This window comes from Palaemon carinicauda, chromosome 23 (assembly GCF_036898095.1).
Source record: "Palaemon carinicauda isolate YSFRI2023 chromosome 23, ASM3689809v2, whole genome shotgun sequence".
Classification (NCBI taxonomy): Eukaryota; Metazoa; Arthropoda; class Malacostraca; order Decapoda; family Palaemonidae; genus Palaemon; species Palaemon carinicauda.
In genome coordinates, this window is record NC_090747.1 from 101,848,944 (window position 1) to 101,873,004 (window position 24,061).

General features: G+C 44.9%; 1 protein-coding gene across 3 annotated transcripts in view; it reads left to right on the plus strand.

Annotated features, from left to right (window-relative positions):
• The window catches only part of LOC137617309 (uncharacterized), a 95,922-nt gene that overhangs the window by 41,623 nt on the left and 30,238 nt on the right, over window positions 1–24,061 (plus strand). For 2 of the 3 annotated variants that reach the window (XM_068347318.1, XM_068347319.1), the window contains exons 3-4: window positions 5,621–5,759; window positions 20,038–20,174. The exons of the other annotated variant lie outside the window; for it this stretch is intronic. In XM_068347318.1, coding sequence (XP_068203419.1) covers window positions 5,621–5,759; window positions 20,038–20,174 — 276 coding nt within the window. The remainder of the gene's footprint in view (window positions 1–5,620; window positions 5,760–20,037; window positions 20,175–24,061) is intronic. 3 annotated transcript variants of the gene reach the window in all.

Genomic DNA, 24,061 nt, shown 5'->3' on the forward strand with positions numbered 1-24,061 from the left:
GAACCCCACCTCGAGTAGGAGAATCGTCTCGTGTGGGAGCAGAGAGGAGCCCTCAGACTTCTGTACTGGAGTCCTGTATCCTTCCTTGGAGGGAGCCCAAGGACTCGAAGACCGTCCCTAAGTCTTCATCCTGGATTCGACCAGAGCCAGCAAGACCCCAGGAAAACGTCCACGTGTCCCCCCAAGTAGAGCAGCTGGGGACAGGAGACTTTGCTGCCAGTCCACAAGGAGGAGAGCTGCATGAGTCGGAGCATGCCTTCTGGCAGGTCCTGAGCTTGATGCAACTCAACAGGTTCGAGGACCCGGAGACCGCCCCTCGCGAAGGCAAGGATACGGTTCTGGACCAAGTCTACGGGACTCAAAAACCTCCGAAGGCCAGTGCGGCTCTGCCCTGGACCCAGGGGGTTAAAAGCGCCAGAGACAAGGTTGAGAGCCAGCTCTCCGAACTCGCCTCCTCCAGCCGTTCCTCTGCCGGCAACAAACTCCTCCCACCTCCTCGCGTACAACAGAGGAGGTACTTCGAGATCATGGGGGAGTCTTGTTTAGCTCTTCCTCTCCACCATTCTGTGGAAGAGCTCTCCAGGGGAATTTCTCTTGAGAAACTCTCCGGCCGGCAGATGACATTCTCGGCTACAGAGATCTTGAGCCAGGAGAAAGTCGCAAAGTGTGCCATGCAGGCCACTTCGTGGCTGGATGTCTGGCTGGGGTCTCTGGGCATCCTGTTGCGATCCGAGGACTTGTCCAAGGAAAGCACCAGGAAGGCCATTGAGACTTTTCTCCTCTCGGGCACGCGCACCATCGAGTTTCTAGCTCACCAAGTTTCGAACTTGTGGGCAAACTCGATCTTGAAGCGTCGTGATGCGGTGACCGAGAGGTTCCATGCGAAGGTCCCAGCCGTGGATGTCTGCAACCTCAGACACTCTTCCATCCTTGGAAAGAGCCTGTTTGAGCCCAAGGATGTGGAACGGACAGCTGAGAGGTGGAGGAAATCGAATCACGATTCTCTCCTCCAAAGGGCTCTTACATCCAGACCCTACAAGCCTCCAGCACCTCAACAACAACAGCCTCGTCAGTCTAGGACATCGAAACGGGCTCCAGCAGCAAAGGCAAAGGTGTCCAAACAGCAGCCCTTTCCTGTCAAGGACAGGAAGGGTGGGAAGTCCTCCAGGGGAGGCAAGAATCCTAGAGGGAGCGGCCGAGGCCGCAAACGCTAGGATTGGCAATTTCCCTGCATGTCCACCAGTGAGGGGATGCCTGCAGAGTTGCGCGTTCAGGTGGCAGCAACTCGGGGCCGATTCCAGGACGATCTCTGTGATCAGCCAAGAATATCGCGTCCCGTTCATAACATCTCTTCTGCCCCTGACAGCGAATCCAGTGTCGTTGAGCTCCTATGCCATGGGATCGGCAAAGGGGCTAGCCCTTCGGGCAGAAGTTGAGACCATGCTCAAGAAGGATGCTCTCCAAGAGGTCGTCGACGGCTCCCCAGTCTTCTTCAGTCGACTCTTTCTTGTAAAGAAGGCGTCTGGAGGCTGGAAACCCGTCATCGACCTCTCAGCCCTGAACAAGTTTGTCAAACAAACTCCGTTCAGCATGGAGACAGCAGAGACGGTCAGACTTGCAGTGAGACCGCAAGACTTCATGTGCACACTGGATCTAAAGGACGCGTACTTCCAGATCCCAATCCATCCGTCTTCCAGGAAGTACTTGAGATTCAGCCTAGACAACAAGATCTACCAGTTCAAGGTGCTGTGTTTTGGTCTCTCCACAGCACCGCAGGTGTTCACCAGAGTGTTCACCCTGATATCTTCGTGGGCACACAGGATCGGCATCCGTCTCCTTCGCTATCTGAACGACTGGCTGATCCTGGCAGACTTGGAGTCGACCCTTCTTCGACACCGAGACAAGCTTCTGGGAATTTGCCAAGATCTAGGGATCATGGTAAATCTTGAGAAGTCTTCTCTGCTTCCATCTCAACGACTGGTATATCTAGGCATGATATTTGACACCAATCTCCACAAAGCCTTTCCATCAGACGACAGGATAGCAAGGCTGAGAAGGGTCGCAGAGCCTTTCCTCAGACGGGAAGAGCTTCCAGCCCAATCTTGGTTACATCTTCTAGGTCACCTGTCCTCCCTGGCCCGTCTAGTTCCAAACGGCCGCCTCAGGATGAGATCCCTGCAATGGCGGCTCAAGTCCCGGTGGAATCAAGGCCATGATTCCCCGGACTTTCTGGTCCCTATGGAGCCTGCGGAACGGACGGACCTGCAGTGGTGGTTGACCGACGGAAACCTTCGAAAGGGAGTGGATCTTCTCGTCCTTCCCCCGGATTTGATGCTGTTCTCGGACGCGTCAAAAGAAGGGTGGGGGGCCCACGTTCTGAACCACAGGATCTCAGGCCGGTGGTCAGAATCAGAAAAGTACCTCCACATCAATCTGCTAGAAATGAAGGCCGTATATCTGGCCCTTCAACAGTTCCAACAGACCCTAGCGGGTCACTCTGTGGTGGTGATGAGCGACAACACCACAGTAATGGCTTATATCAACAAGCAGGGAGGTACCTTTTCACAACAGCTATCCCATCTTGCAGTAGAGATTCTGAGATGGGCCGAAGCCCACTCAATACCACTATCAGCTCGCTTCATTCCGGGCAAAAGGAATGTGCTCGCTGACAGTCTGAGCAGAGCTTCGCAGATAGTGAGTACTGAGTGGTCTTTGGATCTTCTAGTAGCCAACAAAGTCCTGACTTTGTGGGGTTCCCCGACAGTGGACTTGTTCGCGACAGCCTTGAATTTCAAGCTGCCGCTGTACTGCTCCCCAGTCCCGGACCCCAAGGCACTCTGGCAAAATGCCTTCCAACAACGGTGGGACAACATCGACGTCTACGTCTTCCCACCGTTCTGTCTGATGAGAGGGGTGCTCAACAAGACCAGACTATCGGTCAACCTGTCGATGACCTTGATAGCTCTGCTATGGCATCATGCAGAGTGGTTCCCGGACCTCCTGCAGCTCCTGACGGAACTCCCGAGAGAACTCCCCCCACGACACGAGTTACTCAATCAACCACACTGCAACATCTTCCACAAAGCCGTAGCTTGGCTTCGGCTTCACGCCTGGAGACTATCCAGCATCTCTTCATAGAGAGAGGCTTTTCGCAACAAGTTGCGGAGAGGATGTCTCAAAACCTGCGAAAGTCATCTGCAGGGGTCTACCAGCAAAGTGGAGAGTCTTCTGTGGTTGGTGTCGTGGGAGGGGTATCTCTCCCCTCGATGCCACTATTCCAGCAATAGCGGAGTTTCTTGTATATTTGCGGAAGGAAATGCGCCTTTCGGTCTCGGCGGTGAAAGGCTATCGCTCAGCCTTAAGCCTGGCCTTCAGGCTGAAAGGATTGGACATTTCTTCCTCGCTGGAACTTTCCTTGCTCATACGAAGCTACGAACTTAACTGCCCTCAGTCGGAAGTGAGACCTCCTCCATGGAACGTGGTTGGGGTTCTCAGGGCTCTTAAGAGACCTCCGTTCGAACCATTACAACAGGCTTCTGATCGTCATCTGACTTGGAAGACGGTGTTCCTGCTCGCTCTGGCTTCAGCCAAGCGGGTCAGTGAACTTCATGGTCTTTGTACGACGTCGCCCATTCAAGGGGATGGGGGGAGGTAATGTTCAGGTCTGTCCCCAAGTTTGTTGCTAAGACTCAAAATCCTGGAGTTCCGGACCCACGGTTCGACTCCTTCAGGGTTTCGAGTCTTCGTTCTGTAACAGATGACCCAGACCATCTCCTACTATGCCCAGTAAGGAGTCTGAGGCATTATCTTAAAAGAACAGCTGCAGTTCGCCCTCGCGTGCAAGCCCTGTTTGTGAGCACGGGAAGGACGAAGAGGAGGGTCACCAAGAATACCATCTCGGCTTGGATTCGAAGGGTCATCCATCATGCCCTGAATCCAGACCCTCCTCCGTCACGTCCCCCTAGGGCACATGATGTCAGAGGCATCGCAACGTCCCTGGCATTCAAGAGAAACTTCTCTATGACGCAGGTGCTACAAGCTGGGGTCTGGAAGCGTCATACGACCTTCACAGCCCACTACCTGCAGGACTCTCTATTGGCCCTGTGGTGGCTGCACAACAGCTGGTCTAACCTCAGGCTCCTTAATGGACAGGTAGCAGAAGGTTGAGGGCGTTGTTACCCGGTTTTAGACTGCATGAATGAAAAAGCATGTCTGGCCCTTACTCTTTTCTTCATCCTCCCCTCTCTTGGGGAAAGCAGCATCCTGGGTTCTCTGCATAGCTGACCTCAAACCACTGCAGGTAAACCATGCTTCCTTTTGTTCCTAGTATTAATATAATACTGTTGCGTCCCCCATACCCTGACAAGGGGGTATTGGGAACGTCCTAACCTAGATTTCCATCTAAAGGACTTCAGGTCAACTTCCTAGGACGAGTCACACTTCTTTCCTTCACACACAAGCTTATGTAGGCTGCACGTTCCTTGCGGAGCAAGGAATTTGCGAGGTGCAGGGACTCCTTTTCTCGAGTGCTGCTCACTCGGATTCTGAGTCCCCTGGCAAAAGCCAAAGCCAGTAAGGCTGGGACTTTCCACCCTACCTAAGGGTTAAGTCACCCCAAGTAAATAGCGTGGTTTGTATTTCGGTTACGGAACAAAGGACAAATTCGGAGATGATTTGTATTTTTCCTAACCATACAAACCTTAGCTATTTACAGATATTTGCCCGCCAGCCCTGTCCCCCGTGAAGTCCTACCTTTAAGCGAAGTGAATCAGTTCACCGGTGTGTGAGGGGGGAGGGGTAGGTAGCTACCCCTCCCCTACCCCCTTGCTAACTAGCGAGAGGGTAGTTAACCCTCTTTAAAAATCTAATGGCTCGTCATTTCAGCTACGCCGAAAGTAATACCCCATGTAAATAGCTAAGGTTTGTATGGTTAGGAAAAATACAAATTATCTCTGAATTTGTCATTTTTATACCAAATGATATTTAGAAAAAGTTTATTTTTCAGTACAAACCCATCACTATAGAAGTTTTTTATGGCCTTCCTCTCATCTTTTTTTGTATATAGTGAATTAGACAACCCTTGGAATTATTGTATTGCATTTGAAAGGTACTTCGAAGTTTGGATGTGCACAAGACTAAGTGGAAACTCTTCATCTATTTTAGTAATATGTTTGGAGAATGAACTAGTGCACATCTAAAACTTCTTTCAAGCCCTAATGAGAGTAGGACTTATAAAGATTCAATTATAGTTTCAAGAAAATTTTGTGTTTATTTTTACCTTTGACTTCAATCATATATAAAATATGAGGTTTGTATTAATTTCTTTAGGATTCAGAGATAAGATAACAGTATGCCAAGAATGCCTTTCCGAAGTCTTAATTGTTAATGTTCATTGTAAGTGTGTAGACTCAGTGTTAAAAGGATACATTGGACAAGATCTTCGTACTGCTTGCTAGGCTCAGTAGATGTTCACCTTGTGGTTTGTTTGACCTTAACCAGCTCTTTAGGTCTCAGTAATAAGAGTTGGTATGTGGGAATTATAGAAATTTTGTCAAATTTTGCTTGTAAGTTTTTTATTTATAAGGAAAATTTAAAAGATATAATTTTTTTCATGTTTTAGGTGTGACTTACCAAAGGTGATGATGAGTTTCCCAGATTTTGCCCTCCCAGAAGAGGGAGAAGACTTTGCTCACCATTCTGTTGTTTTGAAATATTTAGAAGACTACTCAAAACATTACAACCTTTTACCATGCATTAAGGTAAGAAAATCTCTAGTCACTTTCAGAATTTAGTGGTAGCATATGCTTACAACACCCATAGCAAAAAATTTTGAAATGTCTTTTGGCAAAACTTCTAATTAGGTATGCTGAAGATAATCATCTGTTCCATTGTTTGCAGTTTGGCTTTTGCAGAGGTCTAGAGGTATTTACTGTAATGCCCTTCTGACAATTCTGATGCTGTACAGAATTCCCTTGATTGTGGTTTGGAAATTTATATGAATGGCCTCGTTTTTAGCTCTGACCACATTAACCCTTTTACCCCCAGGCTATTTGGAAATTTCCAACCCTTAACCCCCAGGGGGTTATTTTTTTCCCAGCACATTTTGCAGTATATTTTTTTTAATTGCTCTAACAGCCTTCATTTTTGTCATAGAGAGGTCAGGTTGGTCTCATTCTCTTAGAAAATGCCTGAATTTTCTCAAAAAATTATCAAAAATATGAAAAAAATAATTTTTATAGCATTTTTTTGCAAGGACGTACCGGTACGTCCATGGGGGTAGAGGGATGGCTTTTGTGAAATGTACCAGTACGTCCTTTGGGGGTAAAAGGGTTAATTGTGAGGTCCTTATTTTCAAACTTGAACAGATGGGAGTAGGTGGTTCTTTTCTTAGCTTCATTATTGAATTTTTAAGTAATAGATTGCAAAGAATAGTTGTTAATGGATACCATAGTTTCTATAGGAATGTAATATCTTTTACTTCTCTAGATAGTGTTTTTGATACTTTAATTTTCATACTGTATACACATGGTACAGTATGTGGTTTGACCTAGAAAACAAGCTCATTGCATAAGCAGATGATGCTACAGTACTCTCTTTGCATCAGTTCCATATACAATACTGAATGTAGACCTATAATAGTTGATGAATCCTTTGATAGAGAACCAGCTAGAATTAGTACATGGTACAAATTATGGGGGATGAAGTTGAACCAGAACAAAACTCAAAGTATGATAATAAGTAGGTCAAGGACATAGGCTCCTCAAGATTGAAATCTATGTTTTGATGTCTTTTTAACTAATGAGAATACAACTCATTTAAAGTTTTATGTGTGATTCTTGATTACAAATTTACTTTTGAGAAGGATATTCCTTCTGTTTCTTCTTCAATTGCACAAAAAATTGGCTTATTAAAAAAGTCTTTTTAGATTTTTGATGATCAGTTATCTTGAGGGACTATTTTGAATCTTTCATTCAACCATGTTTGTTCTTACACAACATACAAACCCTCCTCCTTCAATTAGGGAAATTACTTAGGTGTGAGCTGGAATTTGTTCTTGAAATGGATAACAAGCAGATATCCAACCGGTGAGGGAGTGGGACAAAGCCCCCTCCCCCACCACCACAATCATTCCTCTATTCACTTTTGCTTTGACGGCTGAGCTTTTCTCTCATGGGTGATAGCGCTCTTCAAGCTTTTGATTCTTTGCTTTACAGTATGCTTTTTCTTCTGCTTGTTTAGTTGTTGACAATGAAATGGAAACAGGAAATTTATGGCTAGGACATATGTAGACCCAAATTCCCTCTGTGTATTGTGTTGGGGGCATGTCAGTTTGCAGACATCCTCTTGTGCTAAGTGTTAATTGTGGACTTTAGTGCAGTGGTAAGGGTATGCTCTGAATGGGAAGAAGCAAGCTAGGCATTTGTCAGGGTTGGGCTGGGCAATGCCCAAGAAAATGTCATGAAAGTTGTCACCTCTACTCCCTCCTCTGGATGCATTTCTTGCTGCTGCCCTGCACTTACGCCTCTGGTTCTGTCCTGGGAGTATGGCACGCGGGTCAAGAGAGTGTGGATCGACACCAGCTTTTTTTTCAGGCTTAGCTGGTCTGCTGGGAAGCCTGAGTGGTCGCCACTCCCCCGAGGAGACTGGAGGGACTTCTGTTGGGGCTCGGCTATTGATGACGAGTTTGACCTAAGGGAGGCATGGACTTCCTTAGGTCTTTCAGGTAGGCTCCCTAGGACTTTGTTAAGGGAGATGGTTGCCAAGGCTGCCACTCCAGTAACCCTGTGCAGGTTTGTGTTCCCATGGTACCACGTATGAAGGAAGTGGTGGTGTTCCAGGTGTCAAGGAATCTGGTTTCTGGTATATCCAAGGTGAAAGGTAAAGTTGAGAGTAATGCTAAGAGTGTGACCCCGATCCCTGACCCAGTGCCAGAGCTCTCCACTCTTTCCCCTATGTCCATTGCCCCAACCCTTGTGCCAGGGTTTCTTGGTTCTGTGTTTCCTCCCTCAGTATCAGTAAATATGCTACCCTCATTGAGAATGTGTCTCTCCGGCCATAGCTTTTTTCAGCAAATCACGTACAGTACACATTTGTCTGCCTTGGCCGAAGAAGCCCCTCAGTAAAGTTTGGATTCTTCCTCCTTGGAGGGAAGGATTCATGCTCGAAGGGAGCTTCAAATAGTCTTGTTTACCCTGGGACTTATGTCCTAGGGTGGAATAGTCTTTATCCTTAGGGGATGGGCACACATGTCTCCCAACCTGAAGAGGGTATCATAGAGTGTTTCCCTCAAAACTCTCTCTCATCTCGGCTTAGGCAAGAGAATTGAAGAAGAAGAGGCTTCTCGGTAATGTGCAGATCTCTCCTCCTTTTGGGGATCGGTCCGTGCTTAAAGGTAACTTCAAGTGTTCTCACCAATCATGGGACATAGTTCCCAGTATGGGATGGTCCTCATCCTCAGGGTTCTGATGCATATGGTAACCTGAGGAGGGCATAATAGGGAACTCTCTCTTTTCTCATTCTGTAAGAAAATAGGAGAGTTTCAGGTTCTTTATAATGACCCTCTTTTGAGCGACTAAGGATGTGTTACCTTTATTATTTGACAGACTGTACAACGAAGACCCAATACCAGTTGGTCTCAAACACCATTTCGGGACCTTCTCAATCCTGTCTCTCCATGTAAGTTGACACAAAGTTGCCTGGTGATATGTCAGGGCACTGCAGTGCTACTTGAGGAGGACTCGATACCTTGCTTGCAAGTATCACAGTCTTGTTAATCCAGCAGGAACAAGATGGAAGTGTCCAGAAGCGGTTCTTTCTGGTTTGGTGAGGCTGTTTGCTTGCACATGCGATTTTGGTCAGTACGTACCTTAGCCGTCCCAAGTAAGACCTCAAAAGCCTAGCCCTGTTAGTACCCTTCTGGTTTACTTGTTGGCATATTTGGAGCTGATGTCAGACTACCTTTGCCCATCTGCACCTTACAGACTTTACCAACAGACCTTTGGACCCCTTTTCCTGTATCCGCAGGAGACTGCTCAGTAGTTGTGTAGCACTCCAAGCTCCCTCCTGGGATTTGGTTTTCATCCCATTCAAGATAACATTATTTGGCAGAAGTCTTTAAGAGATGTAGAATGACTGGTTCTTTTACATCTACTCTTGTTTCTCTCTAGAAGGGATGCAGCAACCACAACCATTTTATGCTGGAGGGTTACTCGATAGTGCACCTTTTTTGCAGTCTGTGTCTGCCAAGAAGCAGCTCCTTTATCCTCTAGGTAATGGGGAGTATAGGTTGGTGTCTTATCAAACATTTCTATGGATGTGGTTGGTTTGATACTGCCAATGCCCTCTCCCTGGTAAATTGATAGGTTTTCATGGTCTTACTACGAGCTTCATTTTAAGCCAGTACTGGCTAAGACCCTAACAGCTTCTAAATACTTTGATTAGCTGTTAAAATTTTTTTAGGCACCTTCCTCACTTCCATATGGAACCAGGATGGATGATATGGCCAGTTTGGTTCTAAAGGGCTTCCCTCTACCAATGTGTGTGTCCCTATTTTAAAGGACAATAGATTTGTATGCACCTTTGAAATAAATTTCCTACATCAACCACCTAGTTCTAAGGGTAAAAGTGGCTGTTCTGTGACAAGTAGGTGGGTTAACTACCTTGTTAACTATTTTGTGGTCATTCCAGTGCCACTAAAGACATGTCCCTATATTAAAGGATTCAGGTTCGTATAGAGAATACAAATTATTTTTCTTTCAGAAATTTTTACCTTTTGTCTGTTTTCTTTTTAATTCCTCTTGCTTATTTAATTATTTTTTTCTTTGAATAATGTCAAGTTAATTTGCGCATGTATTGTAGTAAGTGCTCCTGAGTTGGTTGGGTGTCCTTTTATGATAATTTTTTTGTATTATTTATTAGTGGGTAGGAGCATATTCCCTTAAAATCAAATTTTTGAATTTTTAATAACGGAACCCAGTTTGTTTAGCATTGTATGCGCATATTGTACTACAAATTGCAAATTGTATACTTTTCAATATTTAACTTAGCCGGTGATTATATAGCTGCAACTCTGTTGCCCGACAGACAACTCTACGGTAAAAACTCGCCAGCGATCGCTACACAGGTTGCGGGTGTGCCCAACAGCGCCATCTGTCGTCCAGATACCCAGTACTCAATGTAAACAAAGACTCAATTTTCTCTCTGTCGAGCTATCGACAAGACGTACTTACTCGCTGTTGCTAAACTGGAGTTTTTTCACAACTAATTGGTGAAGTACTTTATTCTAGTTTTGAGCTTTCGCTATGCAGGTGTTTTATCTTCATCTTAAAGAGAGGAGAGAAAACGTTCCGTTCAAGGATAGATTTAATTATGGTGACAAAGAGAGTATGGACTTTCTTTCACTTTTAAATGGCCGACCCTTCCCTTAGACGGAAGTGTGTTTAGGCTTTTAGTAATTATATCACGTTATAGATTTTCCTCTATATATTTTATATCTCTCCGCCTTTATTAGGCCTCTTCGATTAACTTTCCATTTATTATAAACATAATAATTTTAATGTTTTGTTTATATAGACCTTTCCTGAGAGTAGGCGGTCCTAACTTGGAAACCGAAGTTAATCAACGTTGAGCCCTTTATATCGTAATTAGCTTTTAAAGAGCTAAGGATTTAAAACTTTTTAAATGTAATATTTTATGAAAGAATTTCTTTGATAGTCTTCGTACTGTTTTCAAAGATGAACTAACGTTTAGTTTATTTATGCTACGCAGTTGTTGACGTTCAGGACGTTCAACATGCGCTCTATCGTTACGATAGAGAGAGAGTGTATCACGGTTTCACTTTGCAGTAAGAGTAAATCGATTCTGACGTTTTGCTCATTCTTTCTTAGCTTAAATGTTTTAAATTCTATTTTAAAGGAACTTTTTATTTGAAAAACCTTTCAGTTTTTTCCTTTAGTCAAATAACATGTTTTTTTGACGAAATATAATTGGGCTCTTCTCTTAGGTGCGAAATCAAGAGAGAAAGAGAGAGAGAGAGATAGAGACGGAGGGAGAGAGAGGAGAGAAAACGTTCCGTTCAAGCGGGTAACGTTGTTCTCGAGTTACTCTCGTCCCTAGTCGCTGTACGGGGAGGAAGGATAAAACGTTTTAGTTTTTTATTCTCGTCCCCAGGCTATGTGCGGTGAGAGATTGAAAACGTAGTTATATGAACTAGTGTTTAGTCTCTTTCCCAGCCACTGATTTTTTTTATCTTAAAATATGTTTTCTGTTTTTTGCTGGTATTAATGAGCTTGCATTATACGACTGATTTCGCAATTACTACCTTTTAATGAAGGGTAGAATTGCGTGTTTCAGGTAGAAATCAGTAAAAGTTTCAATTTCAGTGAAATAAGTGCAAAACAGAAAATCGAAGTGATAAAGTGATATGCGCAAAGTGTTACAGTGTTGCGTCCGAGGGTTCGTCTGTTCGTGCCTGTCGTTCACCTAGTCCGGGACCTCTTACATGCTCCCAAGCCCAGGGGAGAAGTAATGTCAAAAGACTTATGGGTTCGAGAGGCCTTGACCAACGAACAGACGTTTTCCCTCTATGGTATCGGGTGTATCTTACCAAGATCTCCCCTACCATAAGACGAGAGAGACGTTGTTTCTCCTCGTCATCCGAAGGCTTTTCGCATAAGAAACCTGTCACAAGGTTTCGAAGCCCTTAAGCGAAAGTCAGTCCTTTCAGGACAGGTCCAGCGCCCTGGTTACAACCATTAGGACAGCTCTGACCCTATGCAGTCATCGGATAACTGCTCGCCGCCTAACAAAAGCGTAACACAGACTCCGAGAGTCTTTTTTTGTAGGCAAAGTGTTGCGGTCACAGACGTTACCCTCGTCTCTTACCACAACCATTTCCGTTGATCCTTAATGGGTTGTATGGCAAGACATGCAGTATATGCTTGCCTCCCTTATGGAAGACTATTCTGCCGATTAGTCCGTTGAGTCTAGCCGTTTATCTCATCGATATCCTGGCTTTCAGCCAACCTAACGTTCCTTTGTGCTTACTGTTGACGTTGGCGTAGCTTAGTCACGTCAGTCAGGTTTTTTAGAACCACACTCGATGCGGTCTCGTGTGGTTTTTCAGCCGCATTTGGACGTTAGGCCACTTGCTGATGCTCCTGTTGACGTTCAAGACGTTCACTAACAATCGGAGTTGACTTGTTTTGACGCTGTGCGTCAACCTCCGCATTCTAGAGTTGTTTTGACTGCTCAGTCTAGGCAGTCAAAGCAGTCTCGAGTGGACGCTGTGCGTCCTCACGCACCTGTTGTGGTTGACAGTTCAGTTGTTGACAGTTTACAGACTGTCAAGCAGTTACATGACGTTGCGTTCTGGTCCGCTACTAATGCACCAGTGAGTGTGGACTCTGCTTGTAAAGCATTGCCACCACGGTAGGTCTCTCCCTTGCTTGAGACTCAGCTTTTATCGGACAAGGTTCCTGTAGATGAGGAAGTTGCTGTTCCCCCTCCTACTGATATTCCTTTGAGGACTCTGTCAGATGGAGAGGAGCCTAAAGCTGCTTAGCCTCCTATGGACTTTAATTAAATCATGATGATTTTTTTTTAAAGATCTTTGTCCGGATCTTTTTGTAACTGCTGCTCCTCGTTCGCCTAAACGTCAGAGCTTACACTAGGCCTAGCTACTTCGAAGCCGTTGTTTTTAAGCTAGTGCTCTCTCGCTCTCCTAGAGAGCTTTACGTTGGCTAGGCGACTGGTTTTTCACCAGGAGGAGTTTGGGGGATACAGCCTTTGCTTTCCCTTCTTTTAAACTGGTTTATAGAGCGAGAGTCTGATATGACACGAGAGAAGTTCTCGGCTTGGGAGTTCATGCCTCTGCCCAGATAGACTTCTCAATTCTCGTAGACTCTCCCTGGCGCCTGGCCAGGAGACGCTCCAAGTTGTTTACAGGTCAACTTCACAGCTGTTTTCGAGCCTTTGAAGTTTTGCTGTACAATTATGTCACGCATAACAAGGCTTTCAGGGATGGTAAACGGTACCGCCTCAGTCGCTAACCCCGTCTGTTGCCACACCTGCTCCCGTAGACCCTAAATGGGCTTTGCTGCAAGACATGCAGTCCAAGCTTGCGTCCTTGATAGACTTTAATGCGGAGAAGGTTGCTACCGAACCTTCTGGCCAACAACCTTCCAACCGGTCGGTTGTGCGCCCTGTTGACGCTGAGGTAACCTACTCGCGTCTGCCAGTTGAGGTGGTTCCTCCACCGATGCGACCCAGTGTGGGTTGCCAGCCGCACGTTGACGTTAAGCGACGCTCGGAGGTGGTTGTTGACGTTCAGGACGTTCAACAACCAGCAGAGGTGACTTGTTTTGACGCAGTGCGTCAACCTCAGCAACCCGGTAGGGTGTTGACTGCACAACCCAGACGGTCTAGACAGTCTCGGGTTGACGCTGTGCTTCCTCGCGCACCCATGGTTGTTGACAGTTCACAGACTGTGCAGCAGTTCCATGATATTGCGTCCGGCTCCGTCACGCATCCACCAGTTCGACCGGACTCAGCGAGCCAGACGTTGCCCACTCCGTTGCCGTTTCCTCATCAGTTTTCGGATGAGGAACCCTCTGATGAGGACGTTGCTGAACAACAAGACGATCAGCCCCCAGAATAGATCAAGCCCTGCTATCCATCCAGAAGATGCTGAAGAAGGAACGCTGCTCAGTCAGGCTGTGGATGAGTCTGGTAGGGACGCTGTCATCCGTGGAACAATTTGTGTCACTAGGAAGACTACACCTCCGTCCTCTTCAATACCATCTAGCTTTTCACTGGAAAAAGGACAAGACGCTAGAAGCGGTCTCGATCCCGGTTTCCGAAAAGATAAAGTCTTGTCTGACTTGGTGGAAGGACAATATCAACCTAAGAGAGGGTCTTCCCCTGGCTGTTCAGACTCCCAACCACGTTCTCTTCTCGGACGCATCGGACGTGGGCTGGGGCGCGACACTAGACGGTCGGGAATGCTCAGGACTGTGGAACTCGAGTCAGAGGAGCATGCATATCAACTGCAAGGAGCTGTTGGCAGTACATCTGGCCTTGAAAAGCTTCAAGTCTCTCCTTCGAGGCAAAGTGGTGGAAGTTAACTCGGACATCACCACGGCCTTGGCGTACATCTCCAAACAAGGAGGTACCCACTCACTGACGTTGTACGAGATCACAAGGGACCTGCTCATCTGGTCAAAAGGTCAAGACATCTCCCTAGTAACGAGGTTCATCCAAGGCGACTTGAACGTCATAGCAGATTGTCTCAGTCGGAAAGGGCAAGTAATTCCAACCGAATGGACCCTCCACAAGGATGTGTGCAAGAGACTTTGGGCCACTTGGGGTAAAACCATCCATAGATCTCTTTGCAACCTCGCTGACCAAGAGGCTTCCAATCTATTGCTCTCCAGTCCCGGACCCAGCAGCAATACATATAGATGCTTTCCTCCTAGATTGGTCACATCTGGATCTCTACGCATTCCCACCGTTCAAGATTGTCAACAAGGTACTGCAGAAGTTCGCCTCTCACGAAGGGACAAGGTTGACGTTAGGTGCTTCCCTCTGGCCCGCGAGAGAATGGTTCACCGAGATACTTCGATGGTTAGTAGACGTTCCCAGTAGTCTTCCTCTAAGGGTAGACCTTCTACGTCAGCCACACGTAAAGAAGGTACTCCAAAGCCTCCACGCTCTTCGTCTGACTGCCTTCAGACTATCGAAAGACTCTCGAGAGCTAGAGGCTTTTCGAAGGAAGCAGCCAGTGCGATTGCTAGAGCAAGGAGAGCTTCTTCCATTAGAGTCTACCAATCGAAGTGGGAAGTCTTCCGAGACTGGTGCAAGTCAGTTTCTGTATCCTCGACCAGTACCTCTGTAGCTCAAATAGCTGTTTTTCTCTTATACCTGAGAAAAGGACGATCCCTTTCAGCTCCCACTATCAAGGGCTACAGAAGCATGTTGGCATCGGTCTTCCGGCATAGAGGCTTAGATCTTTCCAAACATAAAGATCTGCAAGACCTCCTTAAGTCTTTTGAGACCACCAAGGAGCGTCGTTTGGCTACCCCTGGATGGAATTTAGACGTGGTACTAAGATTCTTCATGTCAGACAGGTTGGAGCCGTTACAATCAGCCTCCCTGAAAGATCTCACTCTTAAGACTCTTTTCCTGGTATGCTTAGCCTCGGCTAAAAGAGTCAGTGAGATTCATGCCTTCAGCAAGAACATAGGGTTTTCGTCAGAAAAAGCCACTTGTTCGCTACAACTTGGTTTTCTACCCAAAAATGAGCTGCCTTCTCGGCCTTGGCCTAAATCTTTCGATATCCCCAGCTTATCGGAGATCGTAGGCAATGAACTAGAAAGAGTCTTATGCCCTGTTAGAGCTCTTAAGTTCTATTTAAAGCGTACTAAACCTTTACAAGGCCAATCTGAAGCTTTATGGTGTTCAGTTAAGAAACCATCCTTGCCTTTGTCAAAGAATGCTTGGTCAGACTTTATCAGATTGTTAATACGAGAAGCTCATTCACATCTGATTGAGGAAGACCGAACTTTGCTTAAGGTGAAGACGTACGAAGTTAGAGCTGTAACAACTTCCGTGGCCTTTAAGCAAAATATATCTCTGCAAAGTATAATGGACGCAACCTATTGGAGAAGCAAGTCAGTGTTCGCGTCATTTTACTTGAAAGATGTCCAGTCTCTTTACAAGAACTGCTACACACTGGGACCATTCGTAGCAGTGAGTGCAGTAGTTGGTGAGGGCTCAACCACTACAATTCCCTAATTCCATACCCTTTTAATCTTTCTCTTGAAATGTTTTTATTGTTGTTTTTTGGGTTGTCCGGAAGGCTAAGAAGCCTTTCGCATCCTGGTTGATTTGGCGGGTGGTCAAAGTCATTTCTTGAGAGCGCCTAGATTAGGGGTTTTGATGAGGTCCTGTTGTATGGGTTGCAACCCTTGATACTTCAGATCCTAGGGGTCGATCAGCATCCTAAGAGGATCGCGAGGCTCCGTAAGGAAGACGTACTTAAAAGGCAGAGTAATTGTTCAAGTCGACTTCCTTACCAGGTACCTATTTATTTTGTTTTTGTTATTTTGATAACTTCTAAAATGAAATAAAAACTCTTAGCTCATAAAGTGTAAACATATATTGCTGGTCTCTACCCACCCCCCTGGGTGTGAATCAGCTATATAATCACCGGCTAAGTTAAATATTGAAAAATGTTATTTTGATAATAAAATAAATTTTTGAATATACTTACCCGGTGATTATAAATTAAAGGACCCTCCCTTCCTCCCCAATAGAGACGCAGTGGGACGAGGAGAAAATTGAGTCTTTGTTTACATTGAGTACTGGGTATCTGGACGACAGAAGGCGCTGTTGGGCACACCCGCAACCTGTGTAGCGATCGCTGGCGAGTTTTTACCGTAGAGTTGTCTGTCGGGCAACAGAGTTGCAGCTATATAATCACCGGGTAAGTATATTCAAAAATTTATTTCATTATCAAAATAACATTTTTCAGTAATTAATAACAAGGTGCATAGTTAAAGCTATGCAGAGAACAGTGATAAGCTTGAAGAAGTACTTACAGTAAAGGAAAGAGGCTCATATTTCTTTGCAACTTACTCATGAATTATATGTCATTTCCTGCTTATAAAGACCACTGTTGTTTAGACTGCAGTAAACAAATGATAAAAATGCCAAATATGTTTCATAACAAGATACGGTATATATATGTGTATTATGCAACTGATGTCATTGGCGGGCACTGCCTGGATGGTGCGGTCGAGCTGGGTGTAGAAGGCAGCTCGTTGTGCTTGGCGACTTTAATGCCCGAGTAGGCAAAGACCATCGCCTGTGGGAGGGAATCATCGGCCGCCATGTCATTGGAAATTGCAACGCCAATGGCCAATTCCTACTGGGTCTGTGTGCAGAACACCAACTTGTGGTAACCAACACCATCTTCCAGTTACCAAAGCGACAAAAGACCACATGGAGACACCCACGGTCTAAACACTGGCACACCCTGGACTACGTCCTGACCAGAGCCAGAGACCGAGGAGACGTCCGCATCACCCGATCCATGCCCGGAGCGGACGACTGCTGGACGGACCACAGACTCCTCATCTCCCGACTCTCCGTGACGACCCTACGACCACCCAGAAGCGCACCTGACAGCGTACCACACCAACGCTTTGATTGTAGTAAGCTCCGCAACCCACAGGTGGCACAGAACTACAAGGAGGCCTGCGAACAATACCTCGCAGACCCTGTGGGTCAGGCCACTGTCGAGCACCACTGGACCACCCTCAGAAACGCCATGGCCCGTGCCGCGGAGGAAACACTAGGCTTCACCACCAAGAAACGGCAGGATTGGTTTGATGAGAATGATGCTACCATCTCTCTTCTCATTGAAACCAAACGACAAGCACGCCTGACTTTGGAAAACCAACCAACAGCAGCTAACAAATGTGCTCACAAGGTGGCTGAAGCTGGTTGCCAAAGAGGTATCCGTGAAGCCCAGAACACCTGGTGGCAAAGAAAAGCTGCAGAAATACAGAGTTTCGCTGACCAACGTGACCTGCGCAGCTTCTATGCAGCAACAAAAGAAATATTCGGTCCCACACGGTCATCAGTGGGCAGCCTGAAGGACGCGGATGGGGCCACGACCATCACCGACAGCGAGGGCATCCTGGCCAGGTGGAGGTCTCACTTTGAGAACCTCCTCAATGACCAAGCAGACACCCCAGACGATCTCCTGCGAATGACCCCGCAGCATCCCATCCGTCACTGGATGGCACTACCACCCTCCATCCATGACTTCAACAAGGCCCTGCAGCGCATGAAGCCCGGCAAAGCCCCAGGGCCAGACAACATCCCGTTGGAGCTCCTCACTCACAGTGGCCCCGGCTTGAGGAACCGTTTGATGCTCCTTATACTGAAAATATGGGAGACCAAGACCCCCCCCAGTGACTTCCGCGATGCAAACATCACTACCATCTTCAAGAAGGGAGACAGGGAGAACTGTAACAACTACCGGGGAATATCACTATTAAGCATCGCGAGTAAGATTTTCGCTCGGATTCTCCTTGACCGCCTCCTTATTCTCGCAGAAGACGTCTTGCCAGAGTCCCAGTGCGGCTTTCGACCTTCCCGCGAGACCATAGACATGATCTTCTGTGCGCGACAGCTACAAGAGAAGAGCCTCGAACAACAACAGCCCATAATGTTCATCTTCTGGGATTTGAAAAAGGCCTTCGACAAAGTACCTCGACCTGCCATGTGGGCTGTCCTCAAAAGATATGGCTGCCCACCCGATTTTGTCAAGCTGGTGCGTGCCCTCCATGACGGAATGGTTGGGAGAGTCTGCCACCAGAACTCTCTTTCAGACCCATTCCCCATCAACGGCGGCCTGAAGCAGGGCTGTGTTCTGGCCCCGACGTGTTTCTCGCTATACACCGCAGCAATGCTCAACGAGATTCCCCCAGACACACCCTCAGTCGACCTACGTTTCCGCATGGATGGAGGCGCTTTCAACCTCGCTAGACTCCGCGCCAGAACCAAGACCACCTTGTGTGCAGTGCGAGAACTGCAGTATGCTGACGACAATGCCACCCCAGGTCAGACGGCAGAGGACCTGCAGTCGTTAGCTGATGCATACAACTCTGCCTACGAACGCTTTGGGATGCAAGTCAACTCAGACAAAACCAAGACCCTCGTCCAACATCCACCAGGACTGATGCTCCCCAACTTCAATACCACAGTGAATGACCAACCGTTAGAACAGGTGGACCAGTTCTCCTACCTAGGGAGCATCCTAACATCAGCTCCCACAAGCAAAAAGGACGTGGAGAACAGGATCAGGGCAGCCCACTCCGCCTTTGGCCGACTCAACCGCCGCGTATTTAACAACCACGCACTAACAATGACCACCAAAATAATGGTGTTCAGGGCAGTAGTCCTCTCCACGCTCCTGTATGCATGTGAAACATGGACGCTATATAGTAACGATCTTAAAAACCTAGAACGCTTCCAACAAATGAAACTGAGGCAGATCTTGAAAATCCCCTGGGAGAGCCACACCACCAACATTGAAGTCTTAGAACGTGCCTCGCTGTCCAGCGTGGAGGCCACCATCATCCACCACCGCCTCCGCTGGATAGGACACGTGCATAGGATGGAGCCATCTAGGCTCCCAAAGAAAATATTCTACGGAGAACTGACCCAGGGCACCAGACCACGAGGAGCCCCGAAAATGCGCTATAAAGATCAACTAAAGCGCACCCTGGCTCTAACTGACATCGATCCTTCCTCATGGGAAGAAACAGCCAGGGACAGGAAAACCTGGAGGAGTACAGTACACCATGGCACCGTGGACTTCGAGGAGAGGAGGAGACAAAATGAGGAGGCTAGGAGGAGAAGAAGGAGAGAGCGATTAGAACAGCCCCGCCCACCACCTACCCTCCCTTGTGAACACTGTCCGCGACTCTTCCACCACAGACTAGGACTTAACAGCCACATCAGGCATAAGCACCCACCCCATAGATAGGAGGCTGATGGCTAACGACAGAACCCAATACTCGGACACGAGTGGGCGCCGACGACGATGCAACTGATAGTGAAATGGACTGTGTTATATACAGTGGTAATTTCTTGTTATTATGTATTGTTTAAGTTTAATTGGGTTACTATTTTATAGTGTGCCTCTCCTGCATACTTGCGTGTTAGTAATGATACTTTGATTACAGCTACTGTTTTCCATATTATCTATGGTATTTTGTACAGCTAGATGACAGTATAAACATACATGAACCTCTATCCAATGCTGTATTTAGCCTTTCTGATGTTGATAAGGGTAATACCTTCTTAAGAAGATACATTACAGTATTCCTTTCTCTCATCTCTACTTGTGGGGACTGATGGCTTAATGTGTTCCAAAACCATATTTATTCACAGTTTACATTTGAATAATTATATTTATAGCCTTTAAATATTTTCCCAAGCTTATATTCAATTACCTATTCTCAGTTTGGTCACTGCGTTGAAAACGTTTCACCAGTTTTTAAGGAGGACGGTCAACCCCCTTCTTGGGAGGTAACAGTCACTTCATTGGCTAAGGGAGTGACAACAACCGCTGTTGTTGATGCTTTGTGTGTTTGCAATGGGTAAGAAGAAGCTCTTATTTATTTTGGGGCTTTTTATGTTTCCTGTTCTCTTATGATACCTACAAAATCAAGTGCTTTTTGTTGTCGGTTACTACAAATTCGTTTTTTGTGGAATCCCAGTCGAACTAATCTGTCCAAATCAAGAAAGAGGGGAGACCCTCTATGTGCATCCAACATGCTGCTTCACTAGAATTAAACATCTATGTGGCTTGGAATAGTTAACTTTGCTTTTTATTCTCAAATTCCTCAAATTTAGCTATCTGTGTCAAATTGCATCTTGTACTCTTCATTATTTTCCTCTCTGTGCAGACTTTATTGATGCTGTTTTGCATAAAAATTTTTTTTCAGCATTTCTGTTTAATTTTACAGTATATTTTGGTGTTTTGAATCTTCTGCTACTGGTGTTACTTGCCACTCACAGAATGTGAGTACTTTCGTTGTGTATATTAATGTTTTTTGGTCAATATTTTTAAAGTGGATTTAGTTTAAATCATATACACAATATTTAATAGGGTTTATAAGAGCCTTTTTGGGGTTAGAGTGCTCTGTAGTCTCCAAGGATTTTCCTGTGAAGGCCAGAACAGGGAATACAAATAATATCAATATGCTTTTTAAGTGGTTTATTTTTCATATCCCCCCAATATTTGCATTTTGGTGGAATGTATTTGCAGTGCACATCTTGCTTTGTTTACAGTTCATGGTGATATAAGTTACCTTTCTTCTGGTTATTCCTTAAGCATTTAACCCCAGGCTATTTGGAACTTTCCAGCCCTTAACCTCCAGGGGTTATTTTTTTTCAAGCACATTTTGCAGTATATTTTTTTTAAATTGCTCTAACAGCCTTAATTTTCATCATAGAGAGGTCAGGTTGGTCTCATTCTCTTGGAAAATGCCTGAAGTTTCTCAAAAAATTATCAAAATTATGAAAAAAATGTAAATAGCAGTTTTTTGCAAGGACGTACCGGTACGTCCATGGGGGTAAAGGGATGAGTTTTGTGAAACGTACCAGTACGTCCTTTGGGGGTAAAAGGGTTAAGCATTTTTTCCTGTTGTCTCATCATTCCCTCAAGACACTTTTTATTTTATAATTACCTTCGCCAAGGTTATAAAATTGAATCATTTTATTTATTTATTTGTCTGTGTGTGTCTCTATAGACAGGATTAAGACAAGACTACTCGATGGATTTTGATGAAATTTTCACCACAGATAGATCTTTAGGTCAGACACGAGTCCTTTAAATTTTGGAGATGATCTGGATCTGGATCCAAATTTGCATTTTTTGCCATCTACAGTCAGCATATGAGAAGGGGGATGCGCTGTCCGTAGACTTTAGTTAAATTTTACAGTTGATTCATCCATGGTCAGCATATGAAAAAAAGAAGTGTTTCATCCATAGACTTGAGTAAAATGTTGGCAATATTATTATTATTGTTATTATTATTACTTGCTAAGCTACAATCGTAGTTGCAAAAGCAGGATCCTATAAGCCCAGGGGCTCCAACAGGGAAAATAGCCTAGTGAGAAAAGGAAACAAGAAAAAATAAATTATTTTAAGAACAGTAACATCAAAATAAATATCCTATATAAATTATAAAAACTTTAACAAAACAAGAGGAAGAAAAATTAGATAGAATAGTGTGCCTGAGTGTACCCTCAAGCAAGCAAACTCTAACCCAAGACAGTGGAAGACCATGGTACAGAGGCTATGGTACTACCCAAAACTAGAGAAGAATAGTTTGATTTTGGAGTGTCCTTTTCCTAGAAGAGCTTCTTACCCTGGCTAAAGAGTCTTTTCTACATTCATTGGGGAAGGTCTGAAATCTCTAATTGCTCTTGCTCACATTTTGTTCTGGTATGGGAGTGTCATCTTAGCTTTGTTTTTATTTTAGCACTTAGATTACTCATTCTGTGGAAATAATGCTACTTTTATCGATGATGTGAAAAGTGTAGCTTTTTATTACTGAAATTTCAAATATCATTCACATAATTGTTAATTTATATTGTGATTAGTTTTATTTTTCATGTACGGTGTTGCTTTTAATCAATAGATTGAGGGCGAGGGTTAATAAGATTCTTTTTATTTGTTAATGTTTTCTTGTTTTGCTCTTCTTTCAAATTAACAAATTAATTTAGAAATGGATTTGTTGCTTTTTTTCATCATTTTACGTATTTTGACTTGATGTGTCTTAGCCATTCTCATCTTGAATCAATTTTGCATGACCATTTAGTACACCTCACAGTACTTTTATTGCAAAGAGGTGTGTCCTCATTAATACCCTTTGTTATCTATAATATTCTAGTAAAGATTTCACAGAAGGTAACGTCCTTGAAATGAAAAAAGCCAGAAGTATTATCATTTCTAAAATGCTTAGACCACATGTTAGATGATAGAGCCAGTGAAGCGTCAGTGTCTTCTCTAACGGGATGAACAGGAGGAGGGAACAATTATGTGATGGTGGCTCAAAAGCAAACATTTTAGAGCAAGTTTTAAACATGCAACAATTTGACATCTTTGCTCAGGCTTCAAAGTTTTCTATTAATAAACCTAGTCTGAATCCCCCAAGGCCTCTGTCATGTAATATGTGAGAATTGTCAGAGCCCAGTGCAGTTAAAGGTCCTTTAACTTCCCTTTCGCTAGAACATGGAAAAAGAATCTTCGTCTTCTGAGTAGCTGACGTTGAAGATACTATATAGTCTCAGGAAGTTTAGAGCTTCACTTAACCTTATCTCCTCTCTGTTTAAGTATACAATTATGTGCACTCCAAGAAGCTTTTTATATTTCTATTTCTTTGCTTGAAATGCATTTGTTTCCCATCATAAGCTTTCTCCTATGCCATTCTGTGAGAATTTTGCTCTAATGAAGGAATGGTATTGTGATAGTGGAGCCTTATGTCCTCAATTGATATCTGACATTTGTTTATCTTATGTGGCCCCAAACCCAATGGTTTAAGAGAAGAATTACCTTTCTCTGTCATCACATGAGCTCAAGAAGAGCTTACTTTGTTTGTTATAGAATTTACCTCCTCCTGTTATGGGTATGACAGGAGATCTTCCTACTCTATAGCTAATTGTCTTTCTGTCATCTCTACTCAAACTGAGATAGATGCAGAACCCACTGCCCCTGATTTAACAGTTCCAGAGGTTGTCACTATCTCTGAGATTCTAGTGGCCAGTCTGTCTCCCATAGGTGGTTCTGCCAGTGTCGCCTCTTTATTCAGTTAAACACACTAAATATTCCAGTACAGATGTTTAAACCTCCTCAACCTAACTGTCTGTTATAAGTAGCACTCACAATAACTGCTTTAACAGGTGATATTGCCAACAACTCTTCTGATTTAGACCTCAGTCTTTAGCTCCTGCCATCCCACAGGTATTGCTAGCTGTCTTGGCTCTGGTCATTCTTCTTCTAACTATAATCATGACTCTCTTCTTTCCTGGAACCATCCCTGCTCTACTGGCTTGCCTTCCAGTTTTGACTGTGTTTAAAGACACATTAATAGCATTTATTTGACTGACTCTCACAGTACTTAAGCATCGAGGCATAACACGAATATCGGTTCACGTGCTTCGAGCCATTATTCTACTTTTTGCTGTTCCTCTCAAGTTATCAGGTCTCCTGTTCCTGCTTCCAGTATCTTGTTAATACCCTTTTGTTTTTGTTCCAGATGGTATACATACAATTAGCAGTAGTTCCATGAGGCTTCTTGACCAATTTAAACAACTATCAGTTAGGTTTCCGCTGTATTGAAGTGTATTCTTTTCACCCTATAAAGGCTCCTGGTCAAATTGTCTCTCACCTGGAAAAGAAAAGGGGTTGAGATCCCATCTTACTATCCTTCTATTTCTCATAAACTTCTTGAGCCGCTTTCAACTTAGAGGTATACCG